Source organism: Saccopteryx bilineata, chromosome 8, assembly GCF_036850765.1.
Source record: "Saccopteryx bilineata isolate mSacBil1 chromosome 8, mSacBil1_pri_phased_curated, whole genome shotgun sequence".
Classification (NCBI taxonomy): Eukaryota; Metazoa; Chordata; class Mammalia; order Chiroptera; family Emballonuridae; genus Saccopteryx; species Saccopteryx bilineata.
In genome coordinates this window covers 1,043,222-1,066,946 of record NC_089497.1, presented here as the reverse complement: position 1 = coordinate 1,066,946, position 23,725 = coordinate 1,043,222, and the positions used below count along the sequence as shown (strand labels likewise).

The 23,725-nt window shown below is 59.7% G+C and overlaps 1 protein-coding gene across 1 annotated transcript in view; it reads left to right on the top strand.

Annotated features, from left to right (window-relative positions):
* The first annotated feature begins 3,986 nt into the window (after positions 1-3,986).
* Positions 3,987-23,725, top strand: part of WNT7A (Wnt family member 7A) — a 57,360-nt gene continuing 37,621 nt past the window's right edge. Inside the window, exons 1-2 of the mRNA XM_066241222.1 lie at positions 3,987-4,119; positions 9,283-9,509. Coding sequence (XP_066097319.1) covers positions 4,049-4,119; positions 9,283-9,509 — 298 coding nt within the window. The 5' untranslated portion in view covers positions 3,987-4,048. The remainder of the gene's footprint in view (positions 4,120-9,282; positions 9,510-23,725) is intronic.

Here is a 23,725-nt window from a genome sequence, read left to right as displayed (position 1 = left end):
ATGCACACACGGTCTCTCAGGACGGACCCTCTCCCTGGGGCCTCCTCGTCCCGTCTGTTCTGTCCCCAGTCCCCTCCACATCTCTCCAGGCCACCTGCCGCTGTCCTCGTCTGAGGTGGCCTCTTCTGTCCAGATAACTTGCCCAGCCCGCCTTGTCTCCGGCCACTTCCTACCGATTCCCCGTTGAGGGCTGCCATGAGCCTTCCGAGAAAGAGATGGGAGCATGTGACACCCCTGCGTCCCCTTAGGATAAAGCCCAAACTTATCAATATTCTCTAAATGTATCCCCAGTCCCCCTGTCGGGCCTCCTCTCTGCAACCCCCCACCCCCAACCACTGCCTCTAACGCTCTGTTCTCCAGACCCCTCGGACCTCCATGGACGCTGCTTCCTCTGGCTTCAAAATCTCTACCTACTTAACACCAACTCCTTCCTTCTGGATCCCAGTGTAGGAACACCTCCTCCGGGAAGCCCTCCCTGATTCACTCAGGCTGGACCTGGTGTCCCTGTCTTTATGTTCCCAAAGTCCACTGTGCGTCCCCTTGCCCAGCTTCATGCCTGACACCTTCCTTTTTATTGCAGTGGCCTGAGTCTGTCTTCTCCACGAGATGGGCAGCTTCATTGGGAGGGGAGGGGCAGATGTCAAGGCTAAAACTCTGCAGGTTAAACCCCCAGCTCTGCGGTGCACCGGCTGTGGGGGTCTGGAACTTCATTTAGTCCCTCCCTGATTTGCTTCCTCCATACTGGAAAAGGACGGTCATTATGATGCTAATAATACCGTTAACAAGAAGAGTAGCTGTTAGAGCAGTGGTCCCCAACCCCGGGCCGCAGACCGGTACCGGTCCATGGGCCATTTGGTACCGGTCCTCAGAGAAAGAATAAATAACTTACATTATTTCCATTTTATTTATATTTAAGTCTGAACGATGTTTTATTTTTAAAAAATGACCAGATTTCCTCTGTTACCTCCGTCTAAGACTCACTCTTGACGCTTGTCTCGTAAGTTTGACAATTATATTTAAAAATACCACAGTTTTTACGCCGGTCACATAATTTTATTTTGTGCATATATCCGTCCGTGAAAATATTTTCTGACATTAAACCGGTTTGTAGCCCAAAAAAGGTTGGGGACCACTGTGTTGGAGGCCCAGAGGAGCCAACATGCTGATGTTCTCAGTGACAGTGCCTGGCACATCGTAAGTGTGATCTACGTGTCTGGTAACCTAGTTGGTCCTCAGACAAGCCGGTCCAGGAGAGCTGACTCTGGATTTATTGGATCCGTGGCTATGTCCCCAGAACCTGCCGCATCGGGCCTGGTCACGAGTGCGACACAGATGAATCTCTGGTCTAAGAGAACGGCGATGCGTAAGTACACGTCCGATCTGGACAGGGCACCCTGCAGATGACGGCGGAGGCCACTGTCCACAGTGCCTTGGCTGGGAAGGTTCCAAGGCAGGGAGGACTCGATGGGGGCTCTGTCTGGCCCCCAGGCAGGCGCTGAACTCCAACGCTGAGCTCAGTGGGGACCGTGGACTGGAACCAACCCGCACATGCAGCTTCTGAACATGGCTGCGCTTCCTCACGGTGGGGCAGCCCCAGACTCCTTCCACGGGGGGCGGCTCAGGGCTCCGAGGGGACCTTCCAGCAGAGGCGGAGTTTGCGCGGCCCCTTAGGACATCGCCCTGCAAATCCTGCAACAGGATCACTGTGGTCACGCCTTCCTGGTGGAAGCCCTCAGACACCGGCCGAGATCCACGCAGGGAGAGCACCAGAGAACCCCCCTCTCCTCATGGGGAGGCGTGCCAAAGCCTTCGGTGGCCGTGTTTTAAAACCACCCCTGAGCCAACAACACCGCCACTGCCGCCTACCTGGACAGGTGGGTAGGTCACTCTCTGGTCTGCTGGTCCACTTTGTCCAGCTCTACCAGTCCCCTCAGGGGATCTCCACCCGGCAGCCAAGGGCAGCTTCTGAACACACAGATCCGATGAGCCACCCTTCCTTCCTATCCCTCCAATGTCTTCCTCCTGAACTCGCCACTGACATCGGAGCTCCCCGATGGGCCCACACAGCTGCGTGTGGGTCGGTCCCCAGAACCTGCCTCCCACCTCCAAGGCCTTATTTCTCTTTCTGGAGCGCAGCTCTAGTGCCTGCCTGGGGCTCATGCTTCCCTGCTGGACTCCTTCCTGAAATGTCAGCCCATCCCCCACCCCCCCACAAATCCTGTGTCCCTCGGACCTCAGCTGGCATGCCACCTCTTTGGATCTAAAACAGATCCTCCGGCATCCAATGCTGGCTCTCCTGCAACTCTGTTTTGGTTTTTGTTTGTTTGCTTTTAAGTGAAAGAAGGGGAGATAGACTCTTGCGTGACTCCACCCCCACCCCCACCCCTCCGGGATCCTAGTAATCCCTGTCTGGGGCTGATGCTTGAATCAACCAAGCTATTCTCAGTGCCTGAGGCAGACAGGCGATTGTGGAGCTGCTGTCTGCTGCAGGAGGGGAAGAGGGAGAGAACGGGGAGAGGGAAGGGGAGAGAAGCAGATGGTCACTTCTCATGTGTGCCCTGATGGGGATCCAACTGGGGACATCTGCATGCAGGAGCGGCCATCAATCCACTGAGCCCACCGGCCAGGGCTCCACAACTCTATTTTAAAACCTTTGCTCGCCCCTGGATGCCTGAAGTTATGCTTCGGTTTACTTTTGACCTGTCTTCTTCACAAGCTAAGAGAGAGACCCTTGTCTTTCCCGTTCCTGGTTGTGCCCATGGTCCCCAGCCATGGCGCCAGGCACGAACATTTGTGGATTGTGCATGAATGCACGAACGAATGCACGTCGTTTTCAAGGGCCCTTGCGTGGTCTGGAAAAGCAATTCTAGAGTCAGGCCCGCCTTGTTTCCAACTGGCTGTGCCGCTAATTAGCTGGGGACTTTCGGGAAAACACCTTCGCGTCCCTGAGCCTCAGTTTCTTCTTCTGAAACTTGCGTCCAGCAGCCCGCGCTCCCCGGACCGGGTTCAGGACCGGCGGTCCCGCCAGGAGTGGGTCCCTGGGAGTGAGGCCGAGCTGCACCACCCGCCGTGCTCGCCAGGGGTCGCCCCGAGCGCACGCCTAACCGCCCTTGGAACCCCGCGCGCTCCGGTGGCTCCGCCGCCCGACGTCTCCATTCCGTGCGGGTTATCCAGGCCGCAACCTGACTCCGACCGTTCGCTAGGAGAGGGATTCCAGGGGAGGCTGCCGGACCTGGGCTCTCACCTGCTGTCCCCCATCCAATAGACTGGGGTGGGAAAGAATAGGCGGAGCCAGTTACCCCCGCAGCCCCAAGGAAGGGGGTGTCCTCCCACGAAGCGGGGCTCGGAAGCCCGGGGGACAGAGGAACCAGGGGCGACCTAGAACCCCTCCCCCCCAGCTAGTTCCGTCTGGGCTCTCAGCCAGACGAGGAGGACAGGAGGACAGCGGGGGGGGGGGGTCCTGGCCGAGGGTCCTGGCCGAGCCCCGCGTTGCCCTCCCCCACCCAGCCCCGCGCCCCGAGCGCAGTCCCTGGGCGACCCCGTCGCCCCGCAACTTGCGAGTTAGGGACCTCTGGGAATCGAGCGTCGCGGAGCCGGGAGAGGGCGCCGCGGGAGCGCAAGGGGCGAGGCGCGAGCGCGCGCCGGGAGCAGGCTGCTGGGTCCCGCGGGCGCGGGGGCGCGGGGCGGGCGCTCCCGGTAGGCGGGCGGGGGAGGGACGGGGGAGACGGGGGAGACGGGGGAGGGCGGGGCGGGGGCGGGCGGCTGCCGTGTCCCCGCACTGCCCGCGCCTCGCACATTCGCACCGGCAGCTCGCGCGCAGCCCGGCGTCGCCCCGCGCGGCGCTCGCTCCTCCCTCCCTCCTCCAGTGAGTGGATCCCGCGCTCCCGGCGAGGCTCAGGCGCGGGGTGCGCTGACGGGCGTACGGACAGACGGCCCTGGGGGACGCCTCGGCCCGCGCCTCCCGGGCGGGCTATGTGGATTGCCCTACCGGGGTCGGCCCGCGGGATCAGCGCAGCTCGGCCCGCGGTCCCAGCGGCCAGCGGGGACTATGAACCGGAAAGCGCGGCGCTGCCTGGGCCACCTCTTTCTCAGCCTGGGCATGGTCTACCTCCGGATCGGGTAAGGGCCGCTCGTAGTAGCCCCTGCACGCGTGTCCCGGCAAAGTTGGCGTGGCCCAGGGAAAGGTGGCACCACCGTCGGCCACCAACTTCTCCGGCCCCTCTGAGAGGCCGGGTGGGCATGGTGCGGGAGCGGTGGGCGCACAAAGGCCCCCCGCAGGTGGGCGCCCCCGGAGTGCGCCCAGCTCGAGCGGCACGAGCAAGGAGACTGGCCATCCTGAGGACGTCCGGGTCTGGAAGCCCCCAGAACCAGGGACAGCCAGTAGGGACGCTCCAGCTCCTGGGGGACTCAGAAGAGGGCTAGCTGCTGCAATGGGTCAGCCAATCCTAGGGGCCTCTAAGACCCGGGCGTGGGAACAGCGGGTCCAGCAGGAACACTGAGCGCGGACCCGGGACCACAGCCGCTCCCAGGGAGCTCAGTCCTCAGAGCCCGAGAGGTGCGGGCAACAGCCGCTCCCGAGACAAGGAGCAGTCCCGGGGTGGCAGGCGGGGCCGGTCCGTGCAACAGAGAACAGGTACCCAGAGGGAGGGACCGCCGCTGGCGAAACAACACACAAACCTTCTCAGAACGCCGGCACCACACAATTTCCAAGGACCCTCGGACTCCCAGCGCCCTGTCCTGGGCCAAGGGGGACAGCGCCTCCCAGCCGAAACGCACGCACGCGTGCGCGCGCGCGCGCGCACACACACACACACAGAAGGAGAGCTGGCCCGAGACACGGAGGGAGACAAGCTCGCAGAGCCAGCGCCCGAGAGGGGCGGGACACCCCGCCCCCTAAAACTGGGTGCCGGAGTGTGTCTGCGCGAGGGCGCAGCGGCCCTCCCCGCTTCCCCACAGCCGTTCTGCGGAGGTGGGGCTTGGGGCGGTGCTCGGTTGGGGTGGGAGGTGGGGGCGTGGGGCGCGCGGGACGCGTCTGGGAGCTGCACTGCCCGTCACCCTTTGTACTTGGGAGATAATGCGGGGGAGGCACGGAGGGGTGAGGGTGGGGGGCTTCAGGGACTGATTGAGGCTCTGGCGCTAATCGGCCACCTTGGCGGGTGGCACACAACCTGCTCCCTTGCCCCCGCGCTCCGCTCCACGTGGGGAGGGGGGGCGGGCTGCGGGAGCCCCGGCGCGGGGTGCTGTGTGGCAGATCCTTTGTGTTTTGCCACTATCCCGCCTCCGCTTCGCCCACCCCGCGTCTCCGGAGCGGGGGTTTCTCAAATTGACCCGCAGTGGAAGCGAGCAGGTGCGCCCGGGGCGGACCAGGCGGCCGGCCAGCCCCGGACCGCGGGCCGCGAGGCGGCTGCGGGGCCCGCGCGCTGCCTGTCCGGCCGCCCGCCTGCCGGTGTCTTCTAAGTGTTATTGATTCGCCCGCGGCTGAGTGGCTCTTCTCTTTTCTCCCTTTCATCTTCACCTTGGCCCGCGCGCCCGCGCCACGCGCGCATCCAGCCTCCAGGAAGCCAGGCCGGCTGATTGGCGCTGGCCGCTGGCGGCTTTATCTCCTTGTTTTAATTAGAAACGGGGCGGAGGGGGCTGGGAGGGGGGAGGGAAAGGGAAAACAACAGAAAACAACCTCCCCTGGCTGCGCCGCCAGCCCGACCTCCTGCCGGCAGCGGCGAGCCCTCACTGACCCGGTTGGGGCTCGGTTGCCCCAGAGGGAGGGACCCAGGGAGGGCGCTGACCTGCCGCCCAGCAGATGCCCTTTGGTGGGGTGGAGAGAGGTCCAGGTCGGGAGGAGTTGCAGGGTCATTCGGGTCCAGGCCCTGCCTCTGCTCCGTGGGCTGTGGGTTATCCATCTGTAAAATGGGCGTGAGAGTTCAAGTCCCTAAGAGACCTTCTAGTTCCCCAAGTGTGGCTGGTTTCTTCCTGCTCAGGACTGATGGCAGGCACGGGTGCGTTCTTTATTTTATCTAAGTAGTTCAAGTGACTGAAGCACTAGCCTCTTGTGACAATCAGATCCAATAATAATCATAATAAAAGAGCAACTTCTAAGCACTATCCTTGTTTTAACATATTTACTTAAAAAAAAACAAAACAATCCTCTGAGGTGAGGACTGATGATTAATACCCTCATTTTAGCCAGGGAAGCAGAGAGGGGGGTGTCACTTGCCCGAGGTCACACAGCTAGTCCATGACAGAAACTTGGATGGCACCCTCGCTCTGACCTCGTTGCTGCTGGACCATTGTTCTTATGAATTTCTGACCCTCATCTATCATTGTGCTGCTCTGCCCGTGTGGGGATGTCCCTGGGGTCAGCGGGGTGCTCACAGGCTCCTCCTGACTTGCAGCCAGAACCTCCACTTCATCTTGTGAGGACACCTCTTTACCCAGCCCTTCTGACATTGTCACTCAGTGTTGGACTCTGTTCTAATGGCTAGGATGCCGGGCTCCCGTTTCCAATCCATCATGGGCTAGCTTCTGTGTCTCAGCCTCTGCGAGCCTCCGTTTTCAGAGAGGTCAAGGGGAGAGAGGGGTGAGTCCTGGCCAGTGGGGCTCTTTGGAAAGGTCACACGGGCTAATGTTTGTGACAGCACCGGCCATGCTGCCTTGGCCATCCTAGGGAAGCTGCAAAAGTTCCCCGATGCCTTCAGTGCGTATTTGGGGAGCAGGTGTTCCCCCTCAGCAACAGTTCTCAAGCCCCATCGTCCACTTATTCAGTAGCCATTTAGTGAACCGGCCGATGGCCTTCCTGCCCTCAAACAGCTCGTAGTCTAAGGAGAAAGGCAGGAAAACAAGGGAGCAAAGTTAAAAATAAACGCACACACGAAGACATGTCCAAGGGCAGGGAGTAGCAAGAGTGCGGACAGGCAAACAAAACAGAGATCGTGATGGAAAGGTGAGGAGGGGTGAGGTGGGGAGGTCGCAGGCACGACGACAAGAAACCAAAGCAGGGGAAGCTCAGGGCGGGAGAGAGCTTATAGGGAGAGGTACCAGCACAGACCAAGGGCCTGAGGCAGGGAGCAGGCTGGTGGGAGGCAGGAGCAGAGGGAGAGAGGACAGGGGTGGTCAGTTAGGTGCCCGGAGAGGAGCAAGATCAGCAGCTCTCCGGCGCTGTTGGTACAGAAAGCCCGGTTCCTGAACAGCTTCCCACGCCCGAGCTCCAGGATGGGCAGTGGGAGGCACCTAGCCCAGGGGCTGGCTGTGGTCCTAATGTAACTAGAAGCTCTTATTAATGATATAGAATTCGTAACTATTTTATAGATATATTATAGAATTATAACCAGAGGGAGGCATCCGGGGTGAGAGCTGCTCTTTCAAAGTCGGCTAGAGGATGATACAGAGGGAAACTCCCCATAAATGGACCATCTTTGTATAAAGAAAGGGCTTACCTGCACCATCAGGGTTACCATGGGAACCTGCTGGGAGTTATCTTGAGATGATGAAATAGCCCCGCCCCCAGGCCAGGTACCCACGAGTCACATGGGTGCCCGTCTTTGCCTTCTGCCTTCCCCATGTCTCCCCTCAGCTCCACCCCATCCATCAGTCCATCTGTCCACAGCTCCCTCTGCAGCCACCCCCCCCACGCCCACTGCCACCAGACCCAGCCACCGCCACCTCTGGCCTGCCCACTGTCCCTGCTCCTGCTCTGGCGTCCTCCAGGCCTCCCAGGGGGCTGGAGAGACGAGGTCCTGTCGGGGTCACACTTACAGCCCTTCACGGCTTCCTGGTGCACCTGAGAAAATTCTAGCCCTGAGTGACCTCTTGTCCCCAGACTGTCCTCTTCCCCAAGCTCTGCCCCTTGTGGGGTCTTTCTCGTCCTTGGAAACCCCAAGCTTGTTCCCTTCCCGGGCCTTTTGCATTTTCTGTTCCCTCTTCCCCGAACACTCTTCCCCAGACCTTTCCACTGATGGCCACCGGTCAGGTCTCTGCTTTCCTGTCACCTCCTCAGGGAAGCCCTCCTTGATCACCCCAGCTAAAGTGGCCCCTGGCCCTCCCTTTCCAAACCCAGCCCCAGTTGCCATCCCAGCATCTTTCCTTAACTGTCTGCATAGCGTGCCCAGCAGTCCAAAATGGGATGCTGGGTTCGGTTATGACGTGGACGTTGTCTCCCTGGGTATCTCCTGTGGGAGCGGGCACAGTGTCCCCCAGCAGGGTGCCTGGCACTGCAGGTGTCCAATATGTATCAGGTCAGTGAATGACTCCCACCGGAATAGCCATAAGCTTCCCCCAGGCCAGTCGTGTCCAGTGAGGGGATACACGCACTCGCCCAGCTTGCCGGGAGAACATACTTAGACCTTCTAGTCACGTGATCTCTGTGAATGTTTTTTCGGTAATCACACATTTTCTTTAAAGGTTTTTTTTTGGGGGGGTAATAAAACACACACCCACGCATACACACACGAGAGTATATAAAACATGTACACACACGCACACAACACACACGTACACATACGAGAGTATATAAAGCATGCACACACATGCACACACGTGTGCGCGCACACACACTCGAGTATATAAAACATGTACACATGCACACGTATGAAGTATATAAAACATGCACACATGCACACATACGGGAGTATATAAAACATGCACACACGCACACACGTGCGCACACTCGAGAGTATATAAAACATGCACACACACGTGTGCGTGCACACTCAAGAGTATATAAAACATGCACACACGCACACACATGAGAGTATATAAAACACGCACGCACACACGTGCACACATATGAAGTATATAAAACATGCACGGACAGTTGTTTTTGTGGTGAATGTCGGGCTCCCATCGCCCATTCAGAGGCAGCGGCTGTGTGAAACTTCGCCGTCTCCCTTGTGCGCCTTCTCCGTTTCTCCACATAGGGAGAGTTGATCCCTAAATAAGGTTGGGGTTCGTTTTGCACGGTCTGAACCTTCACCTCAGTCAAATCCGGCCGTCACGGCAAAGGCAACTTGCTTTAGTTCACTCTACGTCGGACGTAGGTGGTATCGAGAAGGGCAGTGGAGCCTCCCTGGTTATTGTATCGACCCCCCGACCCCCCCCCAGGCACAGATACCTGTGGGAAGTCGTGAAGGAGTGGGCGTGGTTGGGGGGTGCAGTATCGAGGACAGTTGGGCGACTCCTGCCGGGGTCTGCAGGGTGAGGTGCCCGGGGCGGACACCCGGGGAGGGCCTGCGGGCCGCGCCCTCCACCTTGCGGGCCTAACGCTCCCTCTCTCTGTGTCCCCCGCTCCAGCGGCTTCTCTTCGGTGGTAGCTCTGGGCGCGAGCATCATCTGTAACAAGATCCCAGGCCTGGCTCCCAGACAGCGGGCCATCTGCCAGAGCCGGCCCGACGCCATCATCGTCATAGGAGAAGGCTCGCAAATGGGGCTGGACGAGTGTCAGTTTCAGTTCCGCAACGGCCGCTGGAACTGCTCGGCCCTGGGGGAGCGCACCGTCTTCGGGAAGGAGCTCAAAGTGGGTACGTGCCCCCCCAGCCACCGCTCACGGGGTGGGGTCGCGCAGGCCGCGGGGAGGTCAGGACTCTCCCGGGAGCCCTCCGGGACCCCTCACCTGCCCCGCGCTGGGATGCACCCCTTCCTCCCCTCCCCCCCCATGGGCTCTGGAAGGCGCCATGACTTGAATTCGAATTTCCCCATGAGGACGGGCTGTCAGGGTTGAACCCCGACCACCCCAGCTCTGGATGTCAACGCTGAAAACCAGTGGTCCAGAGGCCAGACGGCCGATACAGCACTGACGCTATTTCTTTCATGGAAGCCCCAAACTTTACATTCTCCGTTTTACCTAGAGATATCCATTTCTGGCCTCTTTTGGAAAAAAAAAACATAGGTGTACACACACATTCACGTTGTTATGATGGGCCCGGGCTGAGCACACAGCTTCCGCCGGGGGCGCCTGGGCAGCCCGCACCTTGCCGCAGTCCCCACCGCTCCCTGTTACCCGCCTGGTGTCCACCCTCATGTGATTCACTTGGCCGCTGGGGGGCATCTCAGTTTGCAACCCCTATTTTGTGGGAATTGTGCTGTTTGGACACATGTACACACATAACACACACACACACGCATGCACACAGTGTCAGGCCACACGTTTGGTTTTAAAAATTAATTGTGAGAAAAACCTGGTGGAAAGGGGTTTGGTTGGCGAAAGCCCCGTGACCAGCGAGGGGAAGGCCACGTTGTGTGTTTGCTCCTGGGCATCTGACCTGGGGGCTGCAGTGGGGGGCACTCTGTAGGCTTGCCTGGAGCTGAGCGGTGGGCGTCGCTGAAAATCAGGCTAGCCTTGGGTCTCTCTGGGCTGAGGTGGTTCACCCGGTCAGCTCGACAGCTCCACGGGCACCCCTGGGTCCTGTCTCTCCCTCAGCCCCGCCGTCAACAAATCCAACGGTTATTGAAAAAATTCACCCCAAATCCAACCTCGACTCTGAGCCCTGCCCTCCTCCCTCTGGGATCACACAGCTGATGCGTGTCTGGGCTCCCAGGTCCCCGCCTCCCCCGCCATCCTGCTGGCCCCCGACCCTCCCGCAGGTGCCCCTCGGTAAATGGCATTCAGACTGTGTCGTTTGCCTGCGTGAAACTCTGGGATCAGGATGAAATGGCAACTGCTGACCTCTGCTCCCTTCTGTCCCCCATCTTCCTCTTCCTCCTTGGCCACCCAGCCTCATCCTGTTTCCCAAACACACTCCACAGGGTCCCGCTTGCTTTGGGAATGCAGCCCCGGGAGTGCCTGCTGCCTCGGACCCTGAGCCCCACACTCCTGAGCCCGTCCTCTGTCTGTCCCGGCCTCACAGAGCCTCCCCTCATCCCCTGTCTCGAGTCCCTTTTAGCCGCGAAGCCCGATCCCACCAGCCGAACGCTTGGTGCTGTCTGCATCTCTCCCTCGCCCGCGGGGAAGGCAGGCACCCGCCAGGTTCACGGCTGGGTGTTTCCTTTCCCTTCCTCTTGCGAGGAGGAACGGCGACATCTCGGTCCTGCAGAAGGTCTCATATTGTCACCACCGTCTGTAGCCTCCTGACTCACACCTGAAGGGACTGCAGGGCCGGACCCCAGGTTCGGGGTGAGGCTGGCGGGGGCCCTCTCTACACACACACACACACACACACACACACACACACACACACACGTGCGCGCGCGCTCCCTCTCCAGCATCTCTGTGGTGTAGGAGTTTGCCCGGCTCCAGGTGCTTTGTCCCCTCTTTCCGACGCCAGGGCTCCCTTCTTAGGCGGAGAACCACGGCCCAGAGAGAGGGAAGGGACTGCCCCCGCTCATGCCCAGAAATGGCATCAACCCCGAGACTCCAGTTTGGGTCACTGAAGATCCCGTCTTTCTTGTGAGCCTCCCCTTGTCCTCACCTGTGGTTTTGTCCTCTGCATCTTGCTCACGTCCCTGGCCCCTGTTTCCGGGACCCAGGTCTGGGCTCTGGGGTTATTTCAGTTAGAAGGAAACTGAGGCTCAGAACGGACCTGCCCATGGTCAACACAAGTGAGAGGCAGAGTCTGCCAGGACCGGGTGGATCCCGGCACAGCGTGTGGTGGTGGCATAGCGGGCCCACCGGTGGCCAGTAGTGCCTGCTGGGGCGCGCGAAAGCTGTGGGGTGGGAAGTCCCTGCCCTTTTACAGCTGGTCCCCCAGCTGCAGGTGGCCAGAGTTGCAGAACCGAGGGGCCCACTGCAGGCTGAGGCGGGGAACTAGGGCCAGTGCATGCCGCCAGTTCGCCCTGGAGAGGAGCAGAGGCCTGAGACCAGGGGCATTCCTCAAGAGGCGGGCTGGGGTAGGCGGAGGTGGCCTTCAGCAGCTCAAGCACAGAGAAGGGTCCAAGAAAACCCAGGGGCAGCCCCGCCTGGGCTGGAAAGAGAATGGAAGCCAGCGCCCACCCGGAAGCTTGCGGTCCGTCTGTGCATTTCTAGACGGCGGGAGCGAGGGGAGCATTCTGAGCACGGGCGTGACGACTGAAGTAAGTCGCCGTGTGTGAAATGGCCATTGTTCGAGGGTTTGGGGCCCACAAGACGGCAACATCATATGACTCAATCTCATAGGAATTCTGGAATTAAAAGGTGGTAGAGAATTTATTTGTTCATTGTTGCTCATGGATTCATTCGGGCACTCACCCTCTGTGGCTGGAGGCTGTTCCTCCATCCCGTGTGGTCGGGGGAGGCCTCTGCACTCATGAGTGAGGGGAGCCTCAGGCATGTTGGAGGAAGAGTGTGTCAGGCAAAGGGAATGGCAGGTGCAAAGGCCCTGAGGCAGAAGCATGCTTGAGAAACAGCGAGGAGGCTGGTTTAGCTGGAGTACAGTGAATGAGGGGAAAGAAAGAGGACAGATCGGAGGTCAGAGAGGGAGCCAGGAGCTGGACAGTGCCACGTCCCTCAGGCCAGGGCAGCGATCGGGACTTTCCCTCTGGTGAATGCGCAGCGAGGGGGTGAGAGGATCCACCTTTACACCCAGCAGCACTGCTCTGGCTGCTGGGAACAGCTCGGACTGCAGAAGGGCAGAGGTGGGAGGTGGGCATCTGGCACGGTTCTCTAGGCAGAAGGTGGCAGTGGCCGTGGGTGATAGCCTTGGATGTCTGCTTTGGAAGTAAGCTGCCAGGCAGGAAGGAGACAGATGACAGAAGAGCCACTTAGTTAAGAGTTGCACTTCCAAGGCGGTGGTAGAGGAGCGGAGAAGAGGGCACCAAGGTCGGACCCCCACCCTGGCAGCACATGCGGAAGTCCAGTGGTTCACTCTGGTTGGGTCGGCTGACCGGGCTTGACTTTCGGCTGTGTGTCTCACCGTGGCCAAGGGCAACAGTGCTTTCCTTGACCAGGCCTGGGATTGTGGTGGCTTGTGAGTCTGTTGGTCAGCGGGGGCTCCTGCCACGAAGGAGCCCAGGTCGCCGGGCCTTCAACACGGATGTTGGTTCTCTCCCCGGACTGGAGGCTGGAAGTCCAAGATCAAGGTGCTGGCAGGCCGGGTTTCCTCTGCGGCCTTTCCCCTCGGCTGGCCGTGTCCTCACAAAGTCTGTTCTCTGCGCGCCGGCGTGTGCGCGTGCACACCGGCCCTAGATGTCTCCGTGTGTCCTAATCGCCTTATAAGGACACCCGTCGGACTGGATGAGGGTCACCCTGATGGTCTCACTTTAACTTCATCCCCCTTTTTAAAGGCCGTACCGCCCGATACAGCCCCATTCTGAGTTACCCAGGGGCGGAGGAGTGGGGGCGGGGGCGCAATGCCGTGGGTAAGAATGCGCACGTGGAGCTCTGTGCTTCCGGGGAGAAGGCACGTGGCGCCCTCGTGGTTGTGGGGTGGAGCTCAGAGGTGCCACTCCGCGGGGGGAGGAGTGGACTGGACGGTGGAGGTGGGGCCTGAGGAGGGGGAAGAAGGTCATTGGTCAGGGACTGGGTCAGGAGGCGGGAACAGCGCTATAAATGTAGGGACGTTGGGTTGTTGTTACGGGAAGGGTGGACGGGGGTCCGCAGTCTCCGGAAGCGGCGTGTCTCAGGAGCCTCAGGTGAGAGGACAGGTAGGCCCTTCAAGGGTTTTGAGATGCCAGGGGTTATTGGGACATGGTGTGTGGCCCACATCAAGCTTATCAGCTGCTACCCAGCGTGACCCTGGGGGGGAGGAGGGACTTATGAAGACATTCTACCCATGTCCAGGCATTTTCTTTTCTTAAATAATACGAGGACTCCCCCCTACCCCCCACTCTCGAAGCTGCCACTCAACACAACAACTAGAACAAGGACGGCATGCTGCTCTCACTTCCGGGGAGCATCCGACATGCACCCCCCCCCAGGCCGCACTTCCTGTCCTGAATCTTGGTTTGCCGTTTCTCGCGCGTTTATGCCCGATTGATCACGCTGGTCTCTTCCCCAGGTGTCCATCGTTTGGTTTTATTTGCGTTGAATGTTGTGAAGAAAAGCATTGCGCTGCGCGGCAGGCTTTGGGCGTCGACCTCTGCGCTCGCTGGTAACAACACTCCCCTGTCTGCCTGAGCTGCTGTCCATTCGTCTTGGCTGGTGGGAGGGGACCCCAGTCTGCACCCACCCCTGTGCTTCGGGCTGCGGGGCAGGTGGGGTGCCTCTCAGCATCAGCGTTGCCAGCAGTGCCAGAACTGGGCTCCTGGGCACTACTCCTGGTGCCCGTGCGCCCGCATTTCTCTTGGGGAGACACAGGGGAAGGGAGCTGCTGGTCCCAGGTGTGAATGTCAACCTGATGTCCGTGGTGATTGTGCCAGGTGCCACTCCCGGCCACCAAGCAGGTGGCTCCTCGGGGTCACCAGCACTGGGGGGGGGGCACCCAGACTTCCTCATCGCTGCCGGGGTGGGGGGAAATGCGTGTGAGGTGCTGCCTCACGATCACCTTGATTGGCACTTCCCTGAGAAGGGAAGCTGTTGAAACTGCGTCCAGTGTTTCCTGGTCGAGAGTGTTTGCTCTTCTGTGAGTTGCCTGTTCATGTGTGTCGCCCATGATGTCTCCACGGGGTTGTGTGTTCTCTCCCACCCCTGCCCTGGGGTTTCCCATCATGGTGGTTTCCTGGTGCAGGGAGCAGTGCGGGGGCTGGGCCCGCCGTCTCCGTAGGGGGCTTGCCTCACTTGTCTGTGATGTTTTCCCTGAGGGCCGGTGGGGGCCAGGAGCTGGGACACCCTTCCTCACATGTCACCCCACGTGGGCTCCCCCACTCGGGGAGGGAGGCCCTCCTCTCGGGCCTGCAGTGAGGTGGGGGCTGACCCGAGTCTCCTGGCTGTTTTGTGGCAGGGCTGGGACCGATGAGAGCGGGTCCCTGTTGCCAAGAGAGTCTCCTGTTTGTGTGAGGAGCCTGCCGGGGCTGAGAGTCCCGAGGCTGCTGTGAACTTGAGAACCGTGTCCTGTTGCCGGGCAGTGGGGTCAGCTGAATGAGCCCTGGCCTCAACGTCACACACACACAGCCAGGTTCCCACCCCAGCCCCGCCCCTGCCTTGCAAGGACCTCTCCTCTGTGCTCTCAGTCTGGGCATCTGTGGATGGAGAGTCCCAGGCCCACCCACCTTGCCTGGGGCGGGGGGAGGGCAGCCCCCCCCCCCCACAGGGTGTAAGACCCTGGCATCTGCTGGGTCAGAGCCCTCGGAGGAAGTCCTTCTGCCCCCTGGGAGGTCTGCTTGCCCGTCCTAGGTAGGGATGCCCACTCTAGATTTGATTCTTGGTGCCATAGGAGGGGAAGGTGTGGAGTGGGATGGGAGGAGCCGTTGGTTCTGTCACTAACAAAAAGAGTGAGCTCACACTTTGGACTCGACCAGTCTGTCTGCTTCTCACCACCCCCTCCACCGCCTCCTCGTTCTAACCTCCATATTTAGAGAGTTGTTGCCTGGAGAACCACGTCAGCCCCCTAATATACCCTCACCTCCCCAACCCACACAGCCATTCACACAGCGTCTTCCCGTGTTCTGTGATCACGGAACCATCCCCCCCTTTCCAAAAACAAAAACAAAAACCCAAACCTGTGTAAAACCCCACCATGGTTTCCTGTTGTTCTGGGAATAAATACTGACAGCCCCCCTGGTCCCTCACAGCCCTCAGTGACCTGCATCCCAGCCCACCTGCATCCCAGCCCCACCTGCAGCCCAGCCCCACCTGCAGCCCAGCCCCACCTGCATCCCAGCCCCACCGGCCTTCTTCCGACCCCGGAGCGTACGACAGTCCTCCCACCTCAGGGCCTCTGTCCTGAGCGTCCCTCTGACTGGCCGCTCTTCTGCGCCTCCATCCTGGGCTGACAGGCACCCCGCCCCAAGGGCAGCCTCCACGGGTCTCCTGTGCGGTGCGACTGGCCATCACTATCCACTCCTCACCTGGCCATCACTGTCCACCCTCACCTGGCCGTCCTTCCTTCGTGTGGCTTGACGACTTCAGGGCAGGTTCTTGATTTCTTTGCTCATTCTGCAGCACGTTGTGGTGGTGGCTCAGCCCCACAGCCACCTGCTCGGTCCTTTTCCCAGCCAAGGACCTAGACCACGTGGTAGTGATAATGGTCCCTGTCTCATTGGTGGGGGAAGAGGGGGTCACTTACGCCCGGAAGGCACTCAGAGCTGTGCCCAGCACACAGCATGTGCACCGTGAATCATAGCTGGTTGTCATCTGTCTCTTGGGCCAGAAAGCAGCTCTGTGAGGGAGAAAGTCCCCCGACGCAGTGCCTGGCACGGGAGAGCATGGCCACAGACGAGCAGGCTGCTCACGAGAGCCCGAGTCCCCACCTGCACGCTGAAGGTTCCGAGAGTCCCGCAGACGAGCAGGCTGCTCACGAGAGCCCGAGTCCCCACCTGCACGCTGAAGGTTCCGAGAGTCCCGCAGACGAGCAGGCTGCTCACGAGAGCCCGAGTCCCCGCCTGCACGCTGAAGGTTCCGAGAGACCCGCAGACGAGCAGGCTGCTCACGAGAGCCCGAGTCCCCACCTGCACGCTGAAGGTTCCGAGAGACCCGCAGACGAGCAGGCTGCTCACGAGAGCCCGAGTCCCCGCCTGCACACTGAAGGTTCCAAGAGTCCTGCAGACGAGCAGGCTGCTCACGAGAGCCCGAGTCCCCGCCTGCACACTGAAGGTTCCAAGAGTCCTGCAGACGAGCAGGCTGCTCACGAGAGCCCGAGTCCCCGCCTGCACACTGAAGGTTCCGAGAGACCCGCAGACGAGCAGGCTGCTCACGAGAGCCCGAGTCCCCGCCTGCACGCTGAAGGTTCCGAGAGTCCCGCAGACGAGCAGGCTGCGCGAGCAGGCTTCCCCCGGAGGGTCCACCCTTCTCTGACTGTGGACTCAGTGACACGCCAGTGGCGTCCACGTTAGGACACACGGCTCCAGAGCCCCTCATGGGTTGGTCATGCTCATGGTGTGGGTTTTCCACTAACCAGGAATCCACCAAAGTGGGGTGCTCACTCACCCCACCTAAACCCGACCTCTCTCTGCAAAGGCACAGCGGAGGCCCCATCCTAGCTGCCGACACTGACGTGGTGGTGACCTGTCATTCTCATCAAGTGACCCTTGGAAGTCCCTTAAGTCCACCACGGAACGCAGAATACCCGGCTTTCTAGACAAGTACACTAAGACCTTGTATTGTGTGTATACACCCTGGAGACTGCAGAGCACACATCCGAAGTGTATGGAGAGCTTTTCTGAGTGAGTCCAGCTCTCTGTGGGATCATGCAGTGTTTGTCCTTCTGTCAGACTTAGCTCGCTGAGCGTAGGTCCTCGGGGCCCACCTGTCTTGCTGCAAGTGGCGAGTTTTCATGTTGTTGTTTTTATGGCTGAGTAGTATTCCATTGTATAGGACCAACACTTCTTTATCCATTCGTTCTTCAGTAGACACCTGGGCTGCTTCCACATCTTGGCTATTGTAAATAATTCTGCAACCAACATTGGAGTGCAGATATTTCTTCCAGATGGTGATTTCATTTTCTTCATATATACACACACACACACACACACACACACACACACATACACACACACGTATATTATATTGCTAGAACATAGGTTGTTTATTTTTCTTTCTTTTTTGTTTCTGAGATGCCTCCATACTCTTTTCCATAGCGGCAGCGCGCGCGCGCGCGCACACACACACACACACACAGTATTTTAACTTATTTTCCCCTGGGTGCATTTTCTTGAAGTCAGTAAACTAATGGGATCATACATCATGGCCCCCATCCTGCCTGCCCCATGTGTCCACCCGTTTCATTAGGTCTCTGTCCCGCAGACAGTAGCTAGAATCTTCTGAGTGTGAGCCGCTGGTGCGGGTCAGCACAGGCCCAGCCCTCCGGCGCTCCCGGACTGGCTGGGCGGACAACAAGGCCAGGGCTGACATGCGCCCTGGGACCTGGTAGGGAGAGGAGAGGGCCCTGGGTGAGCGGGCCGGTGGGCAGGTGTGGGGGCCCGGACAGCTAGCTGCCTGCAGGGTCACCCGAATGGGCTGGCCCACAACCCAGGAGTGGCCGGGGGTGGCCGGGGAGGGGCAGCCAAGGAAAAGCTTCCAGCCAGGAGCTGGGGCCCCAGAGTAATGGGCACCCTGGCCGGCAGGATGGGGGAGGGGAAGGCAGAGGAGACTGGAGAGAGGTGGGGACAGTCCATCCACAGGGTGTCACGGTCAAGACCAGAGGTTGCCTGGGAGGGGACCCGCACGGAGGGTTTCTCTCTCCTGTCTCGGAGGGCGAGAGCCAGGGTGCTGGGAGATAATCAGATTCTTAGCACAGGGAGGCATCTGCTGTGACCCCAGCATGACTGTCCACAGAGACGGGGTGACTTCCGGATGTGCCCTCCTGGGCATAGCTGCATTCTTTTGCAAATACTCATGACCTCCTGTTTGGCCCTTCCCTGCCAGATTTTTCCAGGGATGGGCTCCCATGACCCAGGACTCAGGCCCTAGAGACTACCCACCTCTGCAGACCAGGAGACTCCCGGTGTGTTTCTGGGCTCCTGCTCCTGATACACATGTCACCCGGTGTCCTCTCCCGCGGTCACTTCAGCAGGTCCCCTCTCTCTCCCCGGGGGGGGGGGGTGACTGGCTGGGCCTGCGAGGGTCCCTCGTCTGGGAATCCGCATGCCTGGCACAGACCCGCCCTTTGACCCGCTCTGGGCTGTGAGGGTGGAGGGGGTGGGCGTCTGGTGGACTGAGCCGGTGTGCTTGGAGGGGTGGGTTTGAAGCCCCGTCCCCCTGCCTGGGCGGGAGACCTGGGCGGGAGACAGAAGCAGCAGGGGCGGGCCAGCCCCACTCTCCTTTGCCCTTTCCTCACAATGCGCCCTCTTCCCGGAGCAGAGACCCTCCTCTGCCTATTCTTGTCCAGAGCCAGCTAACAAAGGCATCTTCTCTCATTTGCATTTTTTTTTTTTTTTTGGCAAGACTCGGATCATCCTGGGTTTTAGTTCTCCTGATAGTACTTTTGAGATGAGCCTTTGGTGATGACGTTCTCGTTACACACACACGCACACAAACACACACACACACACACTTTTTTACACACACAGCCATTCATTTGTTCAACCATCCAGGCTTTGCAAATAAATAAATCCAGGTTGTCACAACGTACTGGGAAGAGACTGCGTGTTCAATTCCACACAAACTGAGGATGGCTTAGGTGCTGGACCATGAGCAGAGGGAGGGACGGTCCAGACAGCCCCTCAGCGTAGGGACCTCCCAGCAGCGTCTGATGGGTGTGGTTCAGCAGCAGTGTGTCTAATGAGAGCTATTGCTTACTAACCCTCCCAGCCGTCCTGCGGGCCGATTGTGTGCTTTGCTTTATTTGCTCCGAACAACCTTAGGAAGCAGGTGTTTTCTTATTCCCATTCTACAAAATGGGGAAACTGAGGCCCAGGAGGTCAGCTCATTGACTCAAGGCCCTGCCACGGGGAAGTGCAGTGGGTACATGAGTGAACCCGGGGTTACGTCTCCGGGGCCCCCGCTTTGAGACCACTGGGATGCCCTGCCCGTCACGGGGCAGGTGGGAGAGGGAGGGCGTTTCTATGCTGACGGAGCACAGTCTGCCAAGGCGTGGGGGCGGGAAGGGAGCAGGTGTTGACCCCGGATGGCACGGGGGCTCAGCAGCACTCCCTCTGTCTTGCTTGGTGGAACGAGAGACCCTTGGATAGAACCCAGGCGGGAAAGAAGGGTGGAGGCGGGTGGCCTGCACCTGCCCCTCGGCCCCCAGGTTCCACCTCTGTGGGCCCCTCACCTCAGTCAGACTCAGGTCCCCCGGTCGTCCTGGGTGTTCCCCGAGGGGCAGGCTGGTGGCCGTGGCTGGAGCCAGCCAGAGGTGGCTCTCCGAGCCCCAGGAGGGCTATGAACTGTCATCCTCCAGGGCTGGCAAAAGCAATCTTTTTTCCATCTGTCTGTTTTCCAAATCATCCTCTGTTTCGGCCTGTGTCACGGCAGATTGCTCACGCTCTGACCCCATCAGCTTTAAATAGAAAGAGAGAGAGAGAAAAAAAGAAAAAATACAATGCACTTTGTGGTTTCCAGTAAGATACCGTAAATACACCCAGATAATATATTCCGGTGCGAGCCGTGTACAGGGGCCGCGCAGGGCGGAGCAGTGGAATCTTTCGGGCAGGCCTGGACACCAGCGTGTTTCCTCTCTGCCCGCCAGGATTGTTATGGAGCTGGAATGTGGGGAGGGCGTCAGCCGGCTCCCCGTGCTCGTTTTGGTGATAACGCCACCAGCCTGTCCCCTGGGCACCTCCAGCGAGGCCCGGGCTGTTCGCGTGCATGTCGGAGGGGTGTTCACTGAACCTTCGGGGGCAACATGGTGGGGTCCTCCTCGTGGCCCCCTTTCGCAGATGGGCAAGCTGGGTCCTTGCTCAGGGCCAGTCGGCGGAATGAGGAGCAGGGAGGAGGGACTGAGAAACTCCGTTTTATTCGTGTTCTGAGCGGACGTCCCTGGGCTCCTGGGTGGACATTGGGCTTGGAGATATGACTGGGTTGAGGGTTCAGGAGGATGTGATGTGGTGGGGGTGAGGGTGGGATTCCACACGGGGAGCCAGGAGACCCTGGCTCACCCCCGCCCCACGCCCCCCCCCCAGGTCTCGTCGAGTCACTGGAGATTTCGGACAAGTCTCCTGACCTCCTTGAACCTGTCATTGCAGGAAGAAACTGGGCTTCATGTCTGTGGCTCTGGGAGTCTCTTTTTCTGGTTCCAGGGATATCAGGGTCTCTACCCAGGGCAGGGTGGTCGGGCCAGCAGGGCCTGCCACTGTCCTCTCTGTAGCTTCAGCGACCCCCACGGCCCCTAGCTCACCTGCTCCCACCATGGGCAGCCCCACATCAGGGCCAGCACACTGATGGCCCCTGTGCCTGGAGCCCCTCTCCCCCCACAGAGAGCCTTGTAGCTGGCTCTTCCACGCTCCAAAGTAACCCCGCCAGACGCCCCCTGCTCGGACACCGTCCTGCTCTCCCCTCCCCACAGTCCTCGCTGCTGCTCAGTGACCTGACCTCCCTTCCCGTCCCCTCAGAGTCGAGGCTGACCATCTAGATCCCTCCTGTTGGTTTCCCCAGACCCCAGCGCCATGCTCAGCACCTAGCAGGCGCTTAAGAAATATCTGTGGTGTGAAGGAACGGGGCCCACGGCTCCGCCCAGGAGACCAAGGGGAAGGCCAGCTTTGGTGGGGGTTCTTCCTCTGCGTGAGGGCAGGAGGCCCAGGTGGATGTCAGGGCCGAGGGGAGGGGTCAGTTCCCGGGGGGGGGGTGCATGGTCAGCGATGGCCAAGCCCGGTGTCTGCCGCTTTCCCTGCCCAGGTGACAGACCCAGGGAGGAGTCTGGGCTGCGGTCCGCAGGACTGGCGTGGGCCTTGTGCCCTTGGGGTGGATGGTAGCTCAGAGGCTGGAGCTGGGCCGACCGGGTTAGGACCCTTGGCGAGTTATACCACTGCATTGGGCCTCGGCTTCTGCATCTGCAAAATGGAGACAAGAGCAGCCCCAGCTCATAGGCTTGTTGCCAGAATAAGGGAGCTGATCTGTCTTGGGTGCTCAGGACAGAGCCTGGCTGAAAGGAAGCAGTTTTATCACTTTGCTGTGCTGGCCATGAACCATGTGCCACACGCGGTATATAGTCTCCCTCCATTTCTGCGGCGATAAAACAGACGTCTGTGAAGCACCCTTACAGATTTCCTGTGAGAGACAAATGAGGAGGCATTCAGAGAGTCGCCCAACTAGGGGAGCACCCCCAGGCTAAGAGAGTGGTCCTCCTCCATGCACTGGGCACAGCCAAGGTCTGAGATGGGGGGGGTCCTCTGGACTTGTTAGAGACAGCATCTGACCTCTAGGTTTTCATCTTGACTCCGCCTGAGCTGGGCACCTCTCTGAGCCTCAGTTTCCCCACTGATAACACACGGATTTGTTAGTCCCCTGGAGTGGGTGGCCAAGAAGGCATGGATGGCTGGAGTCCAAGGTGACCTCTCACCCTGAGTCCGAGATCTTAAGATTCTGGGATCTCTTTCTACCTTTTATACCTCCAGCAAACCCTATTCTTGGCTTAGCAAGCTTAGCCCATCTGAGCTGATAGTGGTCTTATAAATTATTTATTAATAAGCCTTTAAGTAATAACAACTGAGTGGCGGCTCTTCACGGAAATAGAGGCATTTTGATAAGAGTCGGTGCCTTCGGCCAAAGGAACGGTCAGCCTTCGGACGCAGCCAGGAGGCAGGCAGGAACTGAGGAAGGCCACTGCCGACTTGAGCCTAGATTCCCAGTTCCGGCTGGTTTCTAGGTGGGGGTGTGGGGGGTGTCTCAGTGAGTCACAGTTTCCTCACCTGCACAATGGTGGAGAAATAGTGTCTCTTGTCAATGGGACTGTTGCAAAACAGTCCCACAGGGAGAGCCAAATGTGAGTCAGGTCCACAGTGGCTGTTCAACCAGTGTTGCTTTTTTTCCACGCTTCTCCCCCACCCCCACCCCAAACCAAAGCAAACCCTGAGCCCGTGGGTAACTGCACGGACACCCTGGGGGAGGTCACGCTGGACGGGGCTGGAGTTCCTCACCGCCCTGAGTCAGCCTCCAGAACCTCCGTGAGGCGGTTCTCCTTAGGAACAGGTGAGCGTACTTTCCAGAGCACCCACGTGGATCAAGGTCACGTGGCTGGTGGCCACCATTTGGAGCTTTTATTCATTTATCACTTGACCAATATTTGCTGAGTGCCCACTGCTACTTGTCGGGCCCCGAGGACACAGCAGGGAAACGTGTGATGGCCCAAAGTGGCCATCTTCAAGGAGATTGTATCGAGGGACGATGGGGGTGGCAGGTGTGGTAGGAGGAACAGCATAAACACCTGAGTCTGAAAGAGAAGGAAGGTCTCCTGGGGAAGCTGTAGCTGGTGGTGGTAGGGGGGAGGCTCTCCCTGCTGCTCCCAACAGCGCCTGCGGTCTCCTCCCCCGTGACAACCATTCCTGTCCTCACTGCTGCTGGTTGAAGCGCTGGGTGTGGACAGGTGACACCCGCTGCCTCCCACAGCGCCATGGCTAGTCACCGACACGGAAAGGGAGGCTCGGAGGGGTTAGGGGACGTGCTCCGTCTGGCAGGGTTGACATTGGGGTTCAGGTCAGTTTGCTCACTCGCTCAACCCTCATGCATCACAGGGAAGGGGCTTGTAAACAGCGGGAGCCGGCCGGCCGGCCGCGGTCCCTGTTCCCTTGTGAATCCGTTTGGGTGGCCACACAGACATTGGGTCCGCCTCAGACATGCGCCTCTGCGTGAGGCCGTCTTGTCCTGCTGGGTGTCACGGAGCCCGGTGGTGGCAAGACGGGACACAGCGGTCACAGCAGGGACGAGAGCAATGGCTGGTGTTGACTGAATGCTGACGAGGTGCCTGGCACCATGCTCAGCGCGGGCCCCCGTGTCTGTGACCCAGCCCACACCGTGTCCGGCGGTGTTCAGGTGCTGTTATCATCCCCGTTTCACAGAGTAAGTCAGCAGCAGAGGCCAGAAGAGGTTCAACAGACCTGCCCTTAGCCCCGCAGCCAGCCTGACGCCCAGGGCCCTTTCCTCTGTGGTCCAGGTTGGAAGGAGGGAGGTGCGGCTGGGCAGTGCCAGCCTCATGTTGGTGGGCAAGGCCGATGTGAAGGTCCATGGCGGTGAGCCTTTCGCGTCCGGGAGCATCGTAAGACTTAAGCAGCCAGACCCTGGGAGCTGCAAAGCCGAGAATGACCGCACCTCAACGTCCCTCAGACGCAGGGCACCGCCTGCACTTCCCGGGGGGAG